The sequence below is a fragment of the Camelus dromedarius genome, chromosome 2 (assembly GCF_036321535.1).
Source record: "Camelus dromedarius isolate mCamDro1 chromosome 2, mCamDro1.pat, whole genome shotgun sequence".
NCBI lineage: Eukaryota > Metazoa > Chordata > Mammalia > Artiodactyla > Camelidae > Camelus > Camelus dromedarius.
In genome coordinates, this window is record NC_087437.1 from 54,847,738 (window position 1) to 54,870,313 (window position 22,576).

Here is a 22,576-nt window from a genome sequence, read left to right on the forward strand (position 1 = left end):
CACTGCATGATCGAAAACATCAAATGGACTCTGTCTGCAAAGCTTTCACAAATATACATGGACAAAATAGCAAGGGGTATTTGGGGACCAATTGCACTAGGACTACTGTCCCTGTTGTCATTGGTGTTTTTAAGAAGACCCTCCATAGGTTGCAAAACACTGTGCCAATTTCCCTTCACTTCTGAGGTTATAAGCTCAACCCTATTACCTAAGTCATTGCCCAGAGAAAGTGAGAAGGGAGCTACCTTAACTGTGTACTCTGTGATTGAGTGACAAAGACAGGCGTGAGAGAGACCTTTGCTTCCAGCTCAACTCCTCCATTGCCTCGCCCTTTTCAGGCCACACCAACTACCAGAAATGAATCTACCCCATGTGGTCACTGCAGGATTTATCTGGGCATTTGCTGAACCTGCTTGCAATTTATTTTTATGTCTTCCGTTAGACGTGGATTTGGCACAGGAGAGTGAATTCTTTCTGGAACAGCAGATGTGCCTGGTACACTCATTTGCTATAACCATTTGTGCTGTGGTTGAAAAAAAAAATTTTTTTAAGAGTGCAGAATTGTTGAAGGGGGAGGGTTAAAAAACCAGAACCATTTTAGCGATTATGCAAAGTTGGAATGTGAGTAATTTTGCTGCAGTTAGTCATTATGTGCTTTCATAGCTTGTTTTACAAGGATAAAGGGATATATACAGGTTTGGTGAATAGAGCTCTTATTTGTCCCTAATAGTCGCTTTTTATGAAAACATTTTCTACCCCGTCTCCTACTCTGTGGCAAAAGTGCTTTCTCCTTAAAAATTATACCCTTGTGTGATTCAGCCCTTTTATACGTCTACAATAAGTGGACAAACAGCCTCCATTTCTGAGAACAAATGTGTTAGGAGAAGAGAAACTTCATTTTCCCATACAATGTATAATGCGGATGATGTATGTTTGACTCATAATAATCTAGTGATCATTTAAAAATGAGCATATTTTCTGCAAAAATAAAAAAAAGTAACTGAGCAGATGTCTAGTGGCTGTGCTCTGAGCTTAACATGCTCTAAATATGCTGCCCTTCCAGCGTTTTATTTGACAGATTTGGTCGTCTTCGCAAGTTCGGCTCGCTGTGTTCTCCGAGGACTGTAGCACACCACCTAGTCCTTTTTTTGCTGCGCTTTCGGTCACCCAGATTCCTTTGGACATATGTGAACGAAGGTCTGTTTGTTTCCCCTGAAGCAAATATAGCCACATGCTCACACTGGTGGCTTCCCTCGCCGAGTCCCACTACTATTTTGGAAACTCCTGTATGAAAACACAGCAACCCAACCTGTCCCCACTGAGCCTTGTGGGTGATTTCCGTGCCGTGCTGCCCAATGTCTGTAAACTGAGGTTCACTTTTGTTAAACAAAACTGGGTTTGTTGCCTTTCTGTAGGCTTGTTGCTAAGTCAGGTCATTTCTGATGTGATGGCAGGAACGCTGCCGTCCGAGTGCCAACGGTGGTCTTGGAGAACTGGGTTCTGATGCTGACCTGTCAAGGCTGTATCACCTTTGCCAAATCTTTCCTAAGTCTAGTTTCCTTGAGGAGATAGTAGACATTTATAACCTTCAGATTCCTTCAAATTCTAATACTCTGTGATTCTCTAAAGAATAATGCATATTTTAATGATGTACAAATAAGTCAACTTTATTTCTTCCTTCTCAGTATTTCCTTTGTGCCTGAGATCACTCTTTTCAGACTGTCTCAAAAGTGGCCACGTTTTAACTTCCACCCTTAACAGGCAAATTTTCACAATGAGAAACCCTTATAGGACTTGGGGGTTTCCTGAGAGAAGGGTTCTTACCCTTTTATTCATCTTTTTTTTGTCTTTTACTGGCTTCTGAGAAGCAATAATAGACTGGAATGGCATGGTTGGTTCTATTATGTTAGTAAATTATAACCAAAAACTACTGAACCAGGCTCACCACATTTCCTGTTACCTACAGCTATGAAACCTGAAATGCATAAATGAACTCAGAATATTTTTAAAAATTGAATTGAGTTACAAAATCCTCTATCATACTTAAACACTTCTTGGATAAATAGCTAAGGGTTTGGCTTCACAAAGTTGGTGGAAGAATAGAAAATGTGAAACAGGTATTATTTAGCCAATTGCTGCCCTTCATGTTTCATTTTATTAACTATCTCTCATAGAATTTATCAATAATGCATTATTGAGATAATTTTATTCATTGAATAATACACATGGTGTATATGTTTGCTGAACACTAAGGATATCGTTTTGGACGAGAAAGACAAAGTCTTTGCGCGTATGAAGCTTAGAGGGGATGAGAACATTGAAGAAGGAATTGCAAAACAGTAGACAGGAGTTATCACAAGAGAAGGACAGTCTCTTAAGGGAACACAATGATGGACACTGTACCTAGACAAGGAGACTTGGGGCTGGCTTTGAAACCTGAAGGCTGTGTATTAGTTAGGAGTCAGGAGACGGAGCATGTTGAAAAGTGTTCATGTCGGGTAACTGCAGGAAGACTGGGGCGCAGTGTCTCAGGGGAGGGAAGGAAGAGAGGAGGCTAGAAGGCGAAGTGATGGTTCTATCAGGAAAAATATTTGAACTTCATCCTAAGAGCAATGAGAACCTTTGGGAGATTTTAATAAAAGATTGAGTTGGGCTTTAGAAATATTCTCATTGCCGCATAGAGAATTTACTGGTGAACAGTAAGAGGTCATTAAAAATAACGTATATCAACATATGTGTATGTGTGTGCTCTCCCTCTCTCTATATATATTGCAGTAAACTAAGGCACTAATGATAGTGGACAGAACTAGGGTTTTAATAAGTTGACAGTGAGACTAAGAAGATTAAAGGTAATTAGGAGACAGAATCGACAACCTTTACAATACCAAGGGGAGAAAAAATAGTATGGCCATGTTTATAACGGCCAATCATATTACCATACACAACGCTTCGAAATACCTACTAATCGTAATGTGTTCCTGGTTTATAGAAGTTTTATCTGTATGCGTATGCACTCTTATTTTCCTTTACTTTGTAGGCTGTTATTTCTGATACATACTCCGTTGCTCACCAGCTGTGTAACATTCCATCAGATCAATGCACTGTGATTTTTCTCAACCATTCTTTAATATTATTTTTAAACACACAATCAACACAGGTTATGGGCATTTTAATGGCTCATCATTGCCAGTTCACCCACCAAAGGATTATTCCAACTCCCAGTGCTACCAGTCATGTAACAAGGCACTTGTACTATCATGTTCTCACAGAGACTGTTTTATCATTTCCTGAGTCGTTGGTTCATCTCCAGGTGCTTTTAACTACCCCCTGGCCTGACTGTAGAAAAGTACATTGGCCCTTGAGGGGATGGCTCAGTGTGAGGGCGCTTGCTGTGGAAATAGGCTTCTTTGTCACTGCATCCCTAGGTGATAGAACACACTCAGGTTGAATTAACCCTCTTCACAATGCATTTCATCCAGTGCCAGCCTCATGCGTGCTAGGGACTAAGTGTTCTGGGCTGTATGGGTGTTTACATAAATGGGAGCCTCGGAGACCTCCCCAGTTCGAAACTGTTGACATACCATCTCATTGGATGGTTACTGAGGGAAAAAACACTCCTTCAGATACTGGCTTTCTTGGTTTTCACATGATGGCGTGCTAGCTTTATGAGCATATGGGTGCAGGGCCCCACCTGGATCCTTGGTTCTCTGTTTACTAGTTATGGATTAAGAAATGAGGATGTAAGGCAGCAGCTTGGTGCTCGCAATTGCCTTGACCTTATTTGTGGGAAAACAAGGTGACATACTGGCATCCACGACTTCAGGAGTCCCGGGAGCCACTTGTCTTCAAAGTGTCTTACCTCCATTCAGAATGTTGTGAACATTAATTAAGTGGAGAAGTTTGTGAGACAAAAAGTGCTTTGGAGAACTACGCCAGGCCACACTGCTTTTGCAACGTCAGTCTCCAGAGGGCATGAGGAATGCCCCTCGCTAGGTGGTGTGGGTACTGGCGGAGCGCCGCACTGTGAAGTGAACGAGTGCTGATACGCTGCGCGGAAGGGAGACGTCTTTGTCTGCACCTCTCTGGCAGGAACTCTTTGGGGTGCTTGTCAGATGTATGTGTGTAGTTTAGATGTCCATCAGTAATGGAAAATCAGTGTAATAGTAGTGTCCTTGCGCTGGCAGCAGTATTTTGAACTCAGTGGCACCAATTAAAATCCTGTGGTTTTAATTTCAAAGGTAATCTTTGACATCATTTTAACCTCTGTTTTCATCTACCATTCATGAGATAACTTTTTTCTTTAATGTAGAAAATACAGAAACATATGAAGATGAAAACAAAAATTTCTGTTAATTGTATCAGTTGATGCAATTTTTAACCCTTTAAAAGTATTTTTAAATCATTTTACCATATCCCTTTCTTTTTTTCTATGTACACACACACACAAATTGGGATACGATGCTACAATATTGTTTTTGGTATGTATTAATTTTTAAAAATAATTTATTATTTTATATACATTATTTAAAAATATATTTACATATGTGTATGTATGCATATATACATACATCAGAGGAAGATTACATATGTCTTTCTCCAATTAAAAAAGTAATACGTGACTGTGTTAGACACTTTGCAAAGTAGGAAAAGTATATACTCCAAAGTCACACCCTTAAAATAACCATGATTATCAGTTTGAGAATAAGTCCTTCTAGCTCTGTAAGTACGTATGTGTGTATGAGAGATATAGATAGAATGCATTTATTGATTAACAGACATAAAATTATATTCCCTAACCTGAATTTAAAATACATAAAATTGTTGATTTTTATTTCTCTTCCTTCCTTCCTTCCTTCCTTCCTTCCTTCCTTCCTTCCTTCCTTCCTTCGCAAAGTAAGATATATATAACAAAATTCACCACCTTAACCATTTAAAAAAATATATGTAAGTGACATTAAGTACATTCACTTCATTGTGCCATCATCACCACCATCCATCTCAAGAACTTTCCTTTTTAATTTTCTCAAACTGAAAATCTATATTTATCAAATAACTACTCCCCATCTCTCCCTCCCCTGACCACCTTGGTAACCACATTTTACTTTGTCTTCATGTATCTGATTGCTCTTAAGTACCTTATATTATCAGAATCAGTATATGTCCTTTTGTAACTGGCTTAATTCATCTTAGCATAATGTTTTCGTGGTTCATCTGTGCTTTAGCGTGTGTCAGAATTTCTTATTTTAGGCTGAATATTACAACGTTGTGTATTTGTACTGTAGGTTGTTTATTCATTCATCTGTCAGGCGTTGTGAACAATGCTGTGTGAACGCGAGTGTACAGATGCTTGTTAGAGCCCCTTCCTGCCTTGGTTCTCTGGGGCACATATCCAGAAGTGGGATCGCTAGACTGATGATATGTTTTGAAACATGTTAATGATAATAGTTTCTATTTGTTGCGTAGTATTCTGTCATATGAGTGTACTGTCATTTATTTAGCAGCCCCCATGCATTGATTATTTAAATTGCTTATATTTTATTTTTATGAATTTACTTTGCCATGAACATTTTTTGAAACTAAAGATTTATACCATCTGTGGTTATTTCCTTTGGTTAAATTCCTAGAAATAAAAGGTATGAGGGGGCAGGTGTAGCTCAAGCGGTAGAGCACAAAGTTAGCATGTGTGAGGTCCTGGGTTCAATCTCTGGTATCTCCTCTAAAAATAAATAGACCTAATTACCTCTCCTCCACCAAAAAAAAAAAAAAAAAAATGGACTTTGTTAGGGCTTTTGTTACATATCACCAAATTAACCCACAAGTTGCCCATAAGAAGCTTATGGAAACAAATATTACCTTGGCGCCTAAGTCTAAGTTATATAAACATTATCCTTTGAAGACAATGGGGATAAACACCTCCCATCGCTCATAACCCCCAAACCAGTTATGGGTCCCTATTCTACTTTAACAACAGTACCTAAAATGTGGTTCTTAATTCTGGTTTCAACAAAAAAAATCATTTGTTTCTTCCCTTTTTCATTTCCATATTTCATTCTCCAAGTGGATAAGTCTAAAATCACTTGTATCTAAGAAGTTCTAAATGAAAGATACTTTGTATTTTAAAAGACCTTAATGATTTTTTTTGTGCAGTCAGACTGAAAAAATACTTCTTTAAATGTGTAGTAGTATATTCCTATATTGTACTCTTAGTCTGTGGGGTTGTTTCCTAGCTCGTGGGGTCAGCTATCAGGTGGACACTGTGTGTCCCAAATGAGTGAGGAATGGAGCTGTGTGTATTAAATCCTGAATTATGCAAGATAATCAGTGAGGGTTCGAACTCAAGAAAGCAAAATTAAGTTATTCCTCTGTTACGGACTTGGAGAAAATGATGAATTTTTATTGAGCAAAAACCAAGTAGCAAATAATGTATGGCATTATGACTGAAATAGATAAGCCGTATTTTCACTTTTTCACACTGTACAAACCCACACACCAAGTGTGTCCATTCATTTATCCAACTGTAAGTTAAGTGTATCCTGGTGTGAATCCTTAGTGATGAGATCAAGCTCTTTCTGGACATTAAAACTCATTGCAGATATTCAGAATTTACTCTTGGAATCACTGGATTCTGAATGCCATTACGTCTTCTGTTGTAGAGGAAGAGTATTAAAAGAGCAAGAAATATATGGGTGTGTTCTCCTCAGTCCTGTGCCTGATCCAGTGAAGCTCTTCATTTTTAGAATCTGGGTTATAGGAAGACTCTTATTTGAGGGAAAAAACGACTACTCATTTAAAGAGGAGAAGGAGAAAAGAACAGTACTCCTAGGTCTTCTTTTTTGTTCAGATGAGGAGTCAGTCTGGGGAAGTAGTGTGAAGTTTTCAGTGTCGCTCAGCTCTAAACAGTGGCAAAGCTGGATTTCCCCACCCCGGAGTTCCACCGCATGACCCTTGAATTTAATTGATCATCCTCCCTGGTGCTATTTCTACTTGTCAGTGTTCTTAACTTAGAATGGAAGTTGCTAAAAGCACCTCATACACTACAGCTGGCCGGCAGACATCCTTCGTTTGGCTTCCTGGTGTTTGCAAAAAAAAAAAAAAAAAAAAAAGAGCAAAGCTTTAAAGTCAGAAGAGGAACATCGGATCAATTTTTCACACAGTAATCAGCTGGCAGAGAGTAGCAGCCGCCTTAGAGTATGACTTTTGTTTCATGCAGTTCACGTCACTCTATTGTTTTCCAGATAATGATGCCGAGTATCACTGGCTGTCTGTTGCCCCATTTACTCCTTTATTTTTCTTCTAGGAGAGAAATATTTTCCTGAACCCACGTAGACTGCGAGGGCCTCTTGTTGGACTTTTTCTCCCCCATCACAAGTAGTCTGTTTCGCTTTGTCTTTACCTTAGTGAGGTAGAATGGTTTCTGAAACTTCAAACTGCAGAAGTAGGCTACCTGGATTGAATCCTGGATCTGCCGCCTGCTGGCTGTGTAACCTTGGGCAATTACTTAATTTCTCTATGCTTCAGTATCTTCATCTGGAAAATGAGGATAGATAATAGTTTCCATCTAAAGGGTATTTGTGAGTATTAAATATAAACTATGTTGAACACAAAATGTTTACACAAAGTAAATGATGCATAAATGTTTGCTATTACCGTACTTTTTTTTTTTTTTTTTGGATACCAGTAGGTATTTTAGTTTGTTTTTCCTGCCACAAAGATACACAGACAAAATAGATAACTACAGGTGACAAATGGTGATCGATCAGGTCTTGTTCAAGTAACTTAAAACAATTGTCATGAAAATAAAATTGAAGTTGAAATATTCATAATGCTTCCTTCTACCAAGTCAATCATCTCTCTTTCCATAGTTTGTCTAGTCCTTGTCCATATGGAAATACCATTCTGTGTAGCCTCAACTGTATTGCGCATATGATTGATGTCACATTCTGTGTTTTTCACTTAACGTTTATATTTTCATTTAACATCTTAAGCATATTTTCATGGCTTTATAAATAGCTGGAATCAAAATGCAGTGAAGGGGCTTTGAGTTTTATGTTGTTGTTTCTATGTTAGGCTTCAGCTTTTGTATATTTTCTTCCTTTCTGTTACCTTAGAGAGTTTCCTTTCTAAATTGAAATCATTTTTGCTCATTACAGAAAATTTTGTCCAAAAAATTAAACTAAGAATTCTCTGAGTATAGTGACTCCGATTCCCTTTGTCTTATTGTGGTTTTAGCAGCTAGCTTAGTGCCTGACACATAGCAGACGTCTAGTAAATTTTTATCGACTAAATAATTTGAATTTATTAAATTTGGGTGTTTGGGGTATTGTAATTATTTGATAGTTAATTCGAAACGTATTTCTTTTCACTACATGTTGTTAAAGATTATTTTAAAATGCATTAGTCTCCTTTCATGGTATGTTTATTTAAAATTTGTTTCTTGACTATTTCTGTAAGAGATTTGAGCCAGCATCATGTAGAACTTACATATACAATCTGGCCATTAAGATGAAAATAAGCATCTCAAATGCTTCTTTGCAAGATAGTAGTATTAATAAATTCAAAAAGTAAAGTTCTTAAACTATTTAGAGGGAGGGAGAGACTAATTAGATTACTGTAATTAAGTATGCATTATATATATCACAGATTCCTTGATTGGCAAGTAGTAAGAGAAATGAAGGAGCTCATATTTTGCATATTTGGTTGTAATCTGATAAGAGAAATGCATTTTGGTGGGGAGACCATTACTTGTCCATTCAAATGTTTGTTAAATGCCTGCTATGTACTATGACAAGAAAAAGCCAGTGGAAAAGCAATAGTGAATAAAACGGACAGTCCCTAACCCTGTGAACACAGACATGTACAAGTGTGATGTGTGCAGAAGGGGAGGGGGGAGAGTGCTCGCTGTGCCAGAGGACTTGGGCAGTGTCCGCTGAGGATCCTGACACTCAGGCTGAGATTTCAGGGGTTCTTAGGAATTAGCTAGACATAGTGTCCTGAGAGAGCTGGGAGAGCATAGAGGTGTAATCCACGAGATGGGAGAGAGCCTAGCACATTGCATGTGAAAGAAAGTGAGCGTCACGAAGTGACATGGCACATGCCTCTTAAGGAGAGGCAGAAGAATTTGAGTCCAAATCACTCCACTGAATAATTGAAGACTTTTAAGCAGGAAAGTAGTGTGATAGGATCTGCATTTGAGAGAAATAACTCTTTCTACAGAATGAAGGATTCATTGAAGGGGAACAAAGACAGACACTGGGAGACCAGTTTGGATGCTGTTGGGTAACCCTTGGTGAGAGTGGTGCTATCTTGGAATTGAGCTACAGCCAAGGAAATGGTGAAATGTGGACATACTTGAGGGTTATAGAATTTTGTACTTGGGGAATAGGATTGACAGGGTTTAGTGCTTGAATGGGATGTGAAGGAGAGGCTCAAGAATGACTCCTAGTGTTCTCATTTGAACAACACTGGGATGGATGAGAAAATCAGATGAAAAGCATGAAAAGCAGATTCAAGAAAGATGATAAAATGGTTTTTAACATCTTGAGCCTGAAAAGCGTATGAGGCAGTCAAGTAAACACATGAAATAATTGAATATTTGGGTCTAGCATTTTGAATACAGATGGATTCTAGAGATAGAAATTCAAAAGAGTCTTCATAACATAGGAGGTATTTCAAGTTGTGGGCATGGTCCTAGAGAGAGTTAATGAAGAGAGAGGAGAGGAGGTCCAGTGTCAGATAAAGAGGATCATTATTCAGGGGCCACTGGGCAATATGTTGACTCATGTTGTCAGGAGCACTTTTATAGAAAGATCAGAGAAGTACTTCTGACAGAAAGCTAGAAAGAGCCCGAGTCCCTGCTGTCAGTGCTGAGCAGACACAGTGGCTCTTGGCTGCCCTTTCTGTTACAAAAGACAAATCTCTATCTGTTTCAGACCATGATAATTTGATTTTCTGAAGTTTAAAGTTTAACTTCTTCCCAACTTGTAAAGCATGCAAGTCAATTATTAAAACACCGTTAAGGTAGTTGTGCTAATGGAGGCATGTACAAGGCTCACTGGGAGTATAACTGAAGGGCCATTAAAAAAAAAAAACAAAAAACTTAAAGTCCTTCCAGGGGATTGTAATGTATGTTTATTTTTTTTTATTTCCCCATTAATTATTTGCTAAGCGTCTTCAGCATGTAAACTTCAGTGAGGTTAATGGGAGGAGGACAGTGTCCTAGGATGTCTCACTGTCCCCAAGGAGTTTATAGTCTGGTTGAGGGGTTAATACATAATAACAATTTAATGGATGTTTCCAGAGTTCCAGAAAGACATAAAAGAAGAGGCACCATTTGATCTGAGGCTCGAAGAATCGGGAGGCAACTGCCAGGCAGAAGATGGCTATGTCTGAGCAGCAGGGGAGAAACATGGTGGAGAATCCTATAGAATGAATCCTCACTGACAGGAGTCCACACACGTGTGTGGTCTACTCCAGTCTCTACATAAGCCTGACATTGTTGGAGTGTATGCTGTGCGTGATGGAGGAAAGAAGGAGGTGGCTGGACAAAAGGCAGGGCCTGGATTAGAAGGTCCTTATAAAGCATATGAGAGAGAGAGAGAATGAACAATATCATAAAAAGAGTTCAGCACAGGGCAGAGTCATTGGCAAATCTGGATCAGCAGAGCGCCGTTATCAGACACTTGTGTTAGAGAGATCACTGTGACAGGGTTGAGGAGGAGATATGGGAGAGGAGTGAGGTTAGATAATGGCAATAAACAGCTAGGGAAGTGATGATGAGGGCCAGAACCAGGGAGAAAGTGAGACTGGGGTAAAGTACAGGGATGTGAGAAATAATCAGGGCATGGTAGTAGGTTAGGCTGGGGGGGGGGTGTATATGTGAGCATGCGGGTGTGTTCAGGGAATGGGTGCATCAGAGGTAAGACAGATAGAGGAATGTAAGATGTTATCCTGCCTTGGGCAAAAAGGAGGCTGAGGACCTGCTCCCAACTGAGGAGAAGTGGTGCTGTCATAGCTCCCTGTCTGTTCCTGTCTCATGGCCACAGACGGTTCTGCCTGGTGATGGGGACATCTCTTCAACAGCTATTGATTGTTATCAGCCCCTCGACCAGAATACAAACTCCTGGGGGACAGGTAGACACACACTATTCATCCTAGGACACTGTCCTCCCATTACTAACCTCGCTGAGCTTTACATGCTGAAGATGCTTGGAAAATAATTAATGGAAAAATAAAAACATAAAAAGACTGCTACAGAGATTCAAGTCTCAGGACAAAAAATATATATATACATATATATGTATATCCCTGTAAGTATAATTTTTAAAATGTGCTTGATTTTTAAAATGAAAATGTTAAATCATGATAAAGCTTCAAGAGCTCTTGCAAAAACAAGAAAAGAAATGAAATGCCAAAAATAAATATTTGGAAGTGCCAACTAATCCGTAAGTAGAAAAGATTTGCTGTGTATTTAGCTGAATGTGCGGGCCAGGAAGTGTCGCCATAGCTTTCTTTTACCACGAAGAACATAAATAAATGTGCCTTAACGTCATTCCTGTGCTTTACCCCGTCCACCTCCAGTGAGGTAAAGAATTTCAAGTCACAGAGCTGAGGGGGGAGAGGGGAGGAAGACATAGCTAAACGTGCTATTTTCACACATGTAATTATGAAATAGAAAATACTCAGAAACATGCTGGCACAGACAGAGCAGAATTCATAATGAAGCTGTGAGAAACCCTCTCACGTAGTGGGATGTTTCCTAGACGAAAGCACTGGCTCCTGAAACTGCACCCTGATGCCTCCTTTCAAAGACTTTAGGGATGTTTAAGTGTGTGTGTGTGTGTGTGTGTGTGTGTGTGTGTGTCTGTTCACCAACAGAGAAAAAGTGAAAGAGAAGTGTGTTGAAAAAAGTTACTTCTAAGGAATTAGGTCTACACTGATTATTTTTTGTTTACTTTATGAATGTGATTGGTTTTCATCTTTAAAGTGTGAGACTTTTGAAGTGTCTGGGGGCAGACTTCTGTACAGCTGCGCAGTGTGCCTGTCGTGAGTCCAGTTGCTCAGTCACTGTCTCCATTTATAGTTGGGTTTGTAAAGTGTTCAAAATAGGAACTCTGGGTTTCTGCTGATCTTGAGTCATCAAAGAAAAGCAAAGCTTTATTCCTTCTTACATTCAATTCCATCTATGCTGACATTTTTTAGGACTGACATGGCTAACTAGAAAAATCTAACTTTACATTTTTTTCTAGGTTCAAACTAACTCTTCCATATTATCTAATACAGAATGTCAGGGTCTGACTGAGTATTTATTTAGGAATTTCTTCAGGATATATATTTTAACACACTGCTTAATGTGGAAACTGCATCTCCTTCTATGGGGTACTGTTGGGACCACCTTCACATAGAAGAGAAAGGCTACTCCACCAGGAAAAGAATACAGGTTGCTTAAATTGCAAAAGTAAATGGCAAGATTGCCTCCTGAGAGGCTACCAAAAAAGGAGGGGGGGGGGAGATAACTCTATTCAACAGCCTTCTGTAACTTAACAGAGAACTATATCTAAAATTACAAAATCACTAGAAAAGGAAAATTGAGATAACTATGTGGAAAAGACAGCTGTCACAGTCAGGATCCTAACCAAAATGATAGCACACTGAAACTAGCTCTTCTCCAGGAGCTGATTTATAAATGCATTGTGTACGTTGTCCCACTTGGTTATAGAGAAACCATAAGGCACAAAGTGGTAATCTGGGACTAGCAGAGTCACTGCTGTTGTCTCACTTGGCTCAAGAGGACCCAGAGAAAGAGCAGTTGTTTGAATAGGAAGGACAGAGTATCATAGAGGAGAGATCCTGGAGAGGACCAGTGACCCTCCTTGGCTGACAGCTGGAAACTTCAGTCAGGTTACCAGAAGACATGCAGCTCAAGGGTTTATTGGTGTCTCTTAACAGGGGAACTGTCATCATCTTGGGTTTGACAATGGTGTGTTTTTGCCCTCTACCCATTTAATGAGAGTAGCATCCCCTATGACAATAAAATATACCACCACTCATTTCCAAGCTCTCCCTGGTCACTAGATGGTTTCCTCTCCAGTTGAGAACCACTCTGTGTTAACCAGATGTCCCTGGGAATGATTTAATCTTTATCTCTGGATCAACCTAGATCAATAGAAAGCTATCCTCAGAAAGCCATATGCCTAGATCAATAGACTTGTGTAGGGGGTGGGGGCAGGATAGCTGCACCATCTCCAGCCTCGCAGCCACATCCCACGCAGGAAAGAGGGCAGGGAAGGAGTAGGAAGGGATGATGCTATGTCAGGAGAGCCCTAGTTTTTCCAGTAATTCTTAGCGTACATCTCATTGGCCAGAACTGTATCACATGGCAACTCCTACATACAAAGTAATCTTGGGAAGTATGGGCACATTGCTGACAAATTGAAATTCTTTGAGTAACAAAGAAGGGGAATTTGTATGAGAAAGAATTAGCACCTGCCCCACATGTATATATCCCTAGGGGCTTGGTGTGAGTAAATGACACGAGTAATATAAAGTCTTGCATCCCTTCTTCCTATACGTAGTAAAATTTGCCTGGAAATTAATAAACAACAGAATTAGAGTGTGGGTCACTCACTTTTTATATCAACAAATCTAATCATAGTAACTCAGAGCAAAATTAAAACACTGTGTCACCATCATGTTTACAGATTCCCTAATAGACTAATGCCTTAGAAAGAATGAATCTCTAAGCCTTTCCTCAGCCTTTAGTTATCCCCAGCCTAACCAAGACTTCTCAAAGTTCAGCAAATGTCTTTTCACCTTTGTGCCCTTAGGACATTTTTAGGGCTTTCAGTAAGTTCTGAATTGAACAAATGAAATGTGACAGAAATCAGGAAGATATAAAGGAGGCAGCGGCTGCGTTTATCTTTGGTAAATCACTCTTTGATAGGAATTTTTGATTTAAAATTTAGCATTTCTTTGGTTGTGCCAGGGGTATTTGTTTCTCTCAACACCCATCTTTGCTTTTTTTTGTTCCCTCTGCCCAGTCCCTCAGCTCTCTTTCTCTAGTACCTCCTTTTAGCAGTATGGTGACCAACTCTTTTGGTAGTTTGATTGAAATCACATTGTTCAATTTATCTATTTTCTTTTGGTGCTGGTACTTTATGTATATTATAATGTCAATGCCAAATCCAATGTCATGAAGTTTTTCCTCTGTATTTTTGAATTATATAGTTTTGAGAGTTTTATAGTTCGTAGCTCTTACATTTAGAGCTAAAATTTTGGGTTACTTTGTATATGGTATAAAGTAATGGTCCAATTTCATTCTTTTTCATGTGAATGTCCAGTATTTCCAGCACCATTTGGTGAAAAGACAATTCTTTCCTCATCAAATGATCTTGGCATCCAGATCAAAAGTCAAATGACCATGTATGCAAGCAAGGGTTTATTTATGGCTTTCTAGTCTATTCTATTGGTCTATGTTTATCTTTATGCAAATATGTTTTGATTATTTTAGCCCTGTAACAAATTTTGAAGTTGCATAGTGAGACCTCCTATCTTATTTTTCAAGATAGTTTTGGCTATTCAGAGACTCTAAGATTCCATATGGATTTTTTTCTTTTTGCAGGAAAGTGACATTGGGGTTTTGACAGGGATTGCATTAAATCTATAGATTGCTCTGAGTAGGATTAACATCTTTATAATATCAAGTCTTCCAGTCCATGAACATGGGATGCCTTTCCATTTATTTTTGTCTTTTTTAATTTATTAGCAACACTTTGTACTCTTTTGCTTCTTTGGTTAAGTTCATCCTAAGGTGTTCTTTTTTTTTATGTTATTGTAAATGGAATTGTTTCCTTAATTTCTTTTTTGGATTTTTCATTGGTAGTATACAGAAATGCAACTGTCCTTTGTGTTAGTCTGTGAACTCTTAGAAGGCAGGTACCAAGCCTTATTTGTATTTTGCGATGTTAATACAAAAATAATAATAGCAGTTATTAATAATTGTTCACTTATGTATTTTTCCTTTTCATTATTAGTAATCTTTGTCTTTTTTTTTTTTTCCTTCTTTTTCTCTCTTCCACTTTAGGGCTCTGTTAGTTCAACAACAGCTTCTCCTCCCGTCTCCACCCCAGTCACAGGACATAAGAGAATGGTCATACCAAACCAACCCCCTCTAACGGCAACCAAAAAGTCTACATTAAAACCACAACCTGCACCTCAGGCTGGACCCATCCCCGTGGCTCCAATTGGAACACTAAAACCCCAGCCTCAGCCAGTCCCAGCCTCCTACACTACAGCATCCACCCCTTCAAGGCCTACCTTCAATGTGCAGGTGAAGTCAGCCCAGCCCAGCTCTCATTACATGGCTTCTCCTTCACCGGGACAATTTTATGGTTCAGGGCCAGGGGCTCAGGGCTATAATGCACAACCAGTTTCTATCCCTGGGCAGGGTCCACCTCCTTCTACACGGGGAGGCATGGATTATGCATATGTTCCACCACCAGGACTTCAGCCTGAGCCTGGGTATGGGTATGCCCCCAGTCAAGGACGCTACTATGAAGGCTATTCCCCAGCGGGGCCTGGCTATGGGAGCAAAAATGACTCTGATCCTGCCTATGGTCAACAAGGTCACTCAAATACCTGGAAGCGAGAACAAGGGTATACTCCTTCTGGAACAGGGAACCAGAACCCTGCTGGGATGTATCCAGTTCCTGGTCCCAAGAAGACTTATATCACAGATCCTGTTCCAGCCTCCTGTGCACCACCACTGCAGCCAAAGGTAGGGGACTCATTAACATAGTGATGGGAATAAAGGGGTACCTATCGTGGGCTGCCTTCTCCAGAAAGCAGAGCCTAAGGCAGAAGTATTTGTACTAGTTTTATTTCATTACAAAGCACAATCCTAAGGAAGTGCATGAGTGAAGCAGGAAAAATAGGGGATCCTGTTTGAGGATATGAGGATTTGTTACCAATAAGGCTCCTGTTTAGCATCGAGTGCCACTAATTGTTCAATCTTGAGGAACCATCTTCCAAAAGACCATATGAACCATAGCAGTTCAGGACAGTCTTTTCAAGGGGAAGACAGGAAAATAATTTATCTTCTAAATCTTGTTTCCTGTTGGTCACAGCTTCCTTCTGTGGGTCAGAGACTTTCTCACCCTTACATGTTGCATTTACTTGGGCACCAAATAGATCTGCAGCATTTTATGCCTCAGCAGGCATAGGGAATCCCTCGATCTGGAGGTGAGAGAGGTGCAGGACAGCATGTGATGAACTGCTGTCAGGCTGGGCTCATGGGAAGGGAGTCAGAACCCAAGCATTGTTGGTACCACAGTGACTGCTGGGGAAAAACAGGTGGATAAGGGCCCAGGAGACAGGTGAGGCTATGGGGATCTAAGGTAATACAGGTACTTTGTCTAGTTTTCTTTGGCAGGGGGCTGCAGTATAATAACACTTGTTTGTTACCCCTTGTGTATCCACATTAATGATCCTCCAGGAAGAGTATTACTGTCCAATTACTTGAACACTCTAGGCAACTTTAAAAATTATTTATTATAGTTATCTTTTCATTTTTTTTAAAATTTCAAGCATGTATGTGTTTTAAGTCAACACATTCAGCTACTTCCTGTGAATAAGTTAGATATATTACTATACACACCTATTCACCTACAACTTGGATTTTTTGTGAGTACAAGAACCAACATGATAATGTTTCCTCCCACCATGAAAAGTGCAACCAAGGAGAGTTATTTGGAAGGAGTGAGACGGAGAAACTAATCTAGTTCTCAGCCATTGTGTTAAAACTGAGCCTTCCCTTTCTTTTGTTAGAGCTGTAAGAAATCAGAAGTTGAAGCCCTTGATTAGCTAGAAGTTCAGTGGTAACTTTGGGGGATGAATTGGGCAGAAGATTGGACTATATGTTTGTTTTATTTTAATCCTTTGCACATTAGAGATTGTCAATTTCCAAGCATATCCAATCTCATTTTCAACATTATAACAAAAGTTAGTGAGGTCCTTACTCTCTGGGTAGTGAGTCCACTAAATCAGTTTTCTCACATGAAAACATCTGCTCTGTTAATGGTGCAGATGGATTTTAGTTTCCTTAGAGGAAAAGAACCCTTCCCAACAAGTGGGGCTTGTGGGTAGCTGGAGGCATCCATCAACCTTATGAATGTCCATTGCATGAAAGTGGACCAGCCATGATCATTTTCCAACATAAAGATTCCAAGTTAAAATGTTAAGTGTTTTCGAAACATTACTCTTGGAAGGGCTTTCTTTCCACAATCTCTTTATGAAAAGAGATGTTATTAAGGGTTTTTTGTTTTGTTTTGTTTTTAAAATAAATATTGCCCCAAATAGCCCAACTGGACAGCCTTGCCCTTTGTTAACATCGCAGCATATTTGCGTTAGTCCCTCCTGGCCCCAGAGCAACCAGTTCAGAAAAAAATGAGGTTATTCAACTTTACCTCATTTTGGTACAACCGCAACAAATTCCCTTACAGAAGATTAAAAGTTTAGGTTGGGACAATGGCCATCAGCATTTAAGTTCAAATGGTATGAATTTTTTCCCTGTCCAAAACAGCCCAACTGACAAATTGGCTGAATGATGTTCCCAAGGGGAGGAGATGGGCCCTGAGTTGTTTAAGGATCCTCTTGCCTGACCTAGGGAAACAGACATGAGACAGAGCAAAAGTATGTCTAGGTGGAGAGAGTGATCTGGTGAGAAATACTGAGCCAGTCTTTGAGTTTTCCTGTTTTCCCATCGTGTCACTGGGCACTCTGGAACCAGTCCAGTGGTGTAGGGAAGAGCCAGCACCCACTGCAAGACCTGGAGCTAAGATGTTAGGTGCAGACACATCACTTGCGTTTGGTCTGTCTTCACCAACCTACTTGGGGTGACAGAATGAACTTTTATTAACCGCTCTCCATAAAGCAAAAACTTTATTTTCCTTCTTACTGAAATAAGATAATTATTCAAGATGATCTATTACATTATTACAGATTTTGGGTATCAGTGGATTTCATGTCATTTTCTAAAATTATGAAATGTTTGTTTTTCAACAGTGTCATGTGTTTTAACATCATACTGTACATTTAAAAAATGAAAATCAAATCACGTACTTTTTTGCTGTGATTATTAAGGAGAATGGTTAGAGGTTGATATTTAGCCATCTGTCTGTGTTTTGGGAAAGGGGGAAGAGGCTGATGAAGCTACAGATACAGTCTGTGTGTGTGCTGGGGGCACTGGTGGGTGAAGAGGTGGGCTCTTTCACAGTTGGTCTTTGAGCAGAACACTGCCGTATTCAACCACACCTGTGCACAGAAGACCTTATTGTCTCAAATATTGACTTTGCTTGGCTTAGGGATGTGACTACTGGCTTGAGAAATGAGCTCCTAATTCTAATCCCAGTTCCTCCCTTGACATTCTTCTTTCAGTTTGAGGAAAGCCTCCAGACTTCTTTATGTCACGCTCCCAGCCTCCATAAAGCAGGATGTCATCTTCCTTAATTAATGAATGATTGCAAAGGGCTTGGAAATTTCCAAGGGCTGAATAATTGCCAAGTGAGGACTATTCAGCTTTTTCACTTGGCTTTCATTTATTTCTCATCTTTTTGTCACTGATGGAAAACTTACCTTCCTGCCTTAAAACAATGATCTTTTGTTACCTTGAGAAGTTCTTAGCAATTTGGCGTTTAACCCACTGAGGGTAAAGGTTTTAAACAGTGAAATCTATCTGTCTCCCTTATATTTGAGATGAGCTGCTTTAATTTTTTAATGTCATAGTATAATATAAAAGAAGAAGGAGAAGAAGGGAAGGGAAAAATAGAAGGAAAGAAAGAAAAGGAAAAAAAGGAAGGAAAGGAAGAAAAGAATGAAGAAAGGACGGAAATGAAATCAGAGCCTGCAAGACGGGGGATCATGGTTATACTTGTGTTCCCATAATGAATTTGTATGCTACAGGAGAGCATAATGTGTTTCCTGGACCCACTGGGCTGAGTTCCTTTAAAATATTGTTATAAGCAAGTCTTTATAAGAGAGAACTGTTCCCTTCTCACTAGAAATCCTCTTAAAGACACAGTGGAATCTGTTCTTTCTGCCATTTTCTAAAAGCTAGTAGCTGCTGGTTGCTGTGTAGCTCACAGAGCTCTGGTCCAGTGCAGTATCTTCACATATGTATCTTCTCCACTATTCAGATAAGCCCTGGGGCCAGGACCAGCAGGCCAGCCATCACTCTCAGGTCCACAGTGCCAGGTGGCTTTAGCTTCCACTTCCATGTCATCAATCTAATCTGTGTCAGCCTTGGTTCTGGTAAAGAGACAGGCATTTGCTCTGTAAATGGTAAAAAGCACTGGTGTCATGCATCTCAGGCAAGTTGCTAGAGGCCACCTCATGTGGGGGTTAGGCTCCATTGTAAAATCATCTATTAAAATTTCCTTGGAAAATTCTTCAAGAAGGTGAGACCTGGGAGATCAATGAACCACCTTTCAATAAATCCAACAGGAAGTTTTTCTTATCCAGTGATAGATCAAATCACAGCTCTTCATTTAGTGTTTGAATCTGGGGGATATTTTATGGGTCAGAGAGGATAAAGAAGGTAATGAACCTCTAGGGTCAGTGTTGAAGGGTCCCCAAGACTGGTCAGTTGTTGAGATTAAAAAAATATTTGAGAATGTTGATGCAGTAGTGTTTTAAGTATTCAAATAATATCAACATGTTTAAATTTCATTTCATTGTAGAAAAGAGAATGGTGTATATATTGGGTGTACTGCAGAGAATTGGTGACATTTGAGAGAAAACTGGTATTCTTTTTGCTAAATACCTCTTAAGTCCAGGATCAGAGAAACAAACAAGAGAGAGTTAGGGTGGGGAGAGGGATGGATGTGGATATGGGCCTCAGGTCAGATGCTGATAATACCTGGACATGTATAAAGCTGAGGATAAAAGAGATTGCTTGAGGATGACAGTGACTGTAATAATAGTAATTCCCCTTTCCACAGGGTTTTTCAGTTTCCAAAGTGTTTTGTGGACCTCACAAATCCATGATCATTAAGCACAGATCAAGATTTCTGTCTTTCACTGATGGGGGTTCAAAGGCTCAGCAATGAGAGTCACTCACCTAAGGTCATACGTCAGATTCACGTGCGAGCCACGGTTCCAAGTCAGGTCTTCTGAAGATTGTCCTCGTGCTTTCCACCTGGTAAACGATGGATGTTGGTTTGGTGTTTGGGTGGGGCGAGTGCCATGTCAGCATCACCACCACTGGATGTGGCTCCGCTGTGGGCCAGGTCAAGGCAGACGTGGGCTCAGGCAGTCGTGGTGCTGTGTCATGAGATCGACAGTGGAGGGGAAGCACCGGTTAAGTCCCTGCTGGGCTCCCAGGCTCCGCACCAGCACCGTGGAGCTGTGCTTCCTCTTCCCTATCACCCATGCACAATTTATCCCAGTCTTTCTCCCTTCATGGTATCTCAAATCTACTTTCTTATCTAAATCCCCCTTGCTACTGTCCTGGTTCAGTTGTCCTCCTTTCTCACCTGAGCCTATGAAATGATCTTTTTTTTTCTTTTTTGTTAATTGAAGTATAGTTGATTTACAGTGTTGTGTTAGTTTCTGGTACAGCAAAGTAATTCAGTTATATACATATATATATTCTTTTTTCATATGCTTTTCCATTAGAGGTTATTACAAGATATTGAATACAGTTCCCTGTGCTATATAGTATGGTCCTTGTTGTTTGTCTGTTTTATATATAGTAGTATGTATCTGCTAATCCCAAACTCCTAATTTATCCTCCCCCCACCATCCCCTTTGGTAACCATAAGTTTGTTTTCTATGTCTCTAAGTCTGTTTCTGTTTTGTAAATAAGTTCACTTTTATCATATTTTAGATTTCACATAAAGAGATATCATATGATACTTGTCTTATTTCACTTAATAGGATAATCTCTAGGTCCATCCATGTTGCTACAAATGGCATTATTTCATTCTTTTTTGTTGCTGAGTAGTATTCCATTGTATGCATACACCACATCTTCTTTATCCAGTCATCCAATCATCCAATCATCAGTGGACATTTAGGTTGCTTCCATGTTTTGGCTATTATAAGTAGTGCCACTATGAACATTGGGGTGCATGTTATCTTTTCAAAGTAGAGTTCCTTCCAGATATATGCCCAGAATTGGGATTGCTGGAACATACAGTAGGTCTATTTTTAGTTTTTTAAAGGAAACTCCATACTGTTTTCCATAGTGGATGTACCAATCTACATTCTCACCAATAGTGTAGGAGGGGTCCCTTTTCTCCACACCCTCTCCAGCTGAAATGGTCTCTTTATCCTACACCAGGATGAACCGTTCTACCAGATTAATCTTTCCACAGCTTTGTCCTTGTCACTAATTGCCTTTTTTCAAAAATCTTCAGAAGTTCCCAGCCAGTTACGGAATTCATTGAAACTGTAGCCTAGATTTCCAGTTTTCTCTCCCCACTTAAGCATCCCAGCTTCCAGCTGAGAAGTTACATTCCTAGGCGTTTCTCATCTCTATAGCTTTTCTCTTGGAGCTTCTACTTCCTAGAATTCCTTCCCAGGCCTCCCCCCAAATATATGAAGTATTTGCATATCTGATGTGACCCATTAAGGCTGAGCTAAACTGTTCATCTCTCTTGTGAAGGCTTCTCTTTCTAAAATTAACTTGTACATTATTTCACCCTCTCCTGTGGAAATTTTCACACTCTTACTGTACTAGAGGCATTTATCTACCTGTATTCCACCAAGCTATGCCCCAGCATATATTATACTCAAGATTTAGGGAATGTAGATAGTATCTGAACACTGTTTCCTCCAGAGGAGCTAAGTATTTAATACATTCTTGTTTAATGAAGATACTTGAAGAAACTTCCTACTTCCTAATAAAATCTGCTTTAGAACTCAGCAGATTGTTCATCAAAATGCCAAAACCCAAGCCTATACTACCAAATCAGCTTAGGTGAACTCAGTAGCACACACATTATCACATCAGAAACTCAGTATCCGAAGTATCTAGGTAATTTCTCATGTTGGCAGTTGTGCTAGTATTTTACATTTTCTGGGATACCTGTGTGTATGTTGTTATGTACACAGTCTTTTTTACTTTCTGCATGTGCCGAAGCCCGTAGAATTTGTTGATTCTTATTCTTTAATTACCTTTTTGATGTTAATTTATGTAGAATTAAATGTGCCCATTGGGAATGCATAAGGCAGTTGTATGCACCTGGGTAACCACCATCACAACCAAGATAGACAATATTTCCAGTGCCCCACGGAGCTCCCTCAGGCCCTGTTGCAGTCAGCCCCCTTTACCCTCAGCCCCAGGCACCCTTCCTGCTTTCTAACATAGATTATTTTTACCCTTTCTAGAATTCCATGTAAATAGAATCATCAGTATACACTCTTGCGTCTAGGCTCCTTTTAATCACTGTAATTTTTTGCAGTTCATTTATATACATGTCCGTTGTATGAGTGGACTGCATTTTGTTTATCCATTCACTTGTTTGGGGACAGTTATTTTTTTCATTTCTAATTATGAATAAAGCTGCTATGAACAAGTCTT

General features: G+C 39.6%; 1 protein-coding gene across 5 annotated transcripts in view; it reads left to right on the forward strand.

Annotated features, from left to right (window-relative positions):
• LPP (LIM domain containing preferred translocation partner in lipoma) overlaps positions 1 to 22,576 on the forward strand; it is a 631,758-nt gene that overhangs the window by 368,579 nt on the left and 240,603 nt on the right. For all 5 annotated transcript variants that reach the window (XM_031453092.2, XM_064493711.1, XM_064493732.1 and 2 more), the window contains one exon: positions 15,080 to 15,772. In XM_031453092.2, the coding sequence (XP_031308952.1) occupies positions 15,080 to 15,772 (693 nt within the window). The remainder of the gene's footprint in view (positions 1 to 15,079; positions 15,773 to 22,576) is intronic.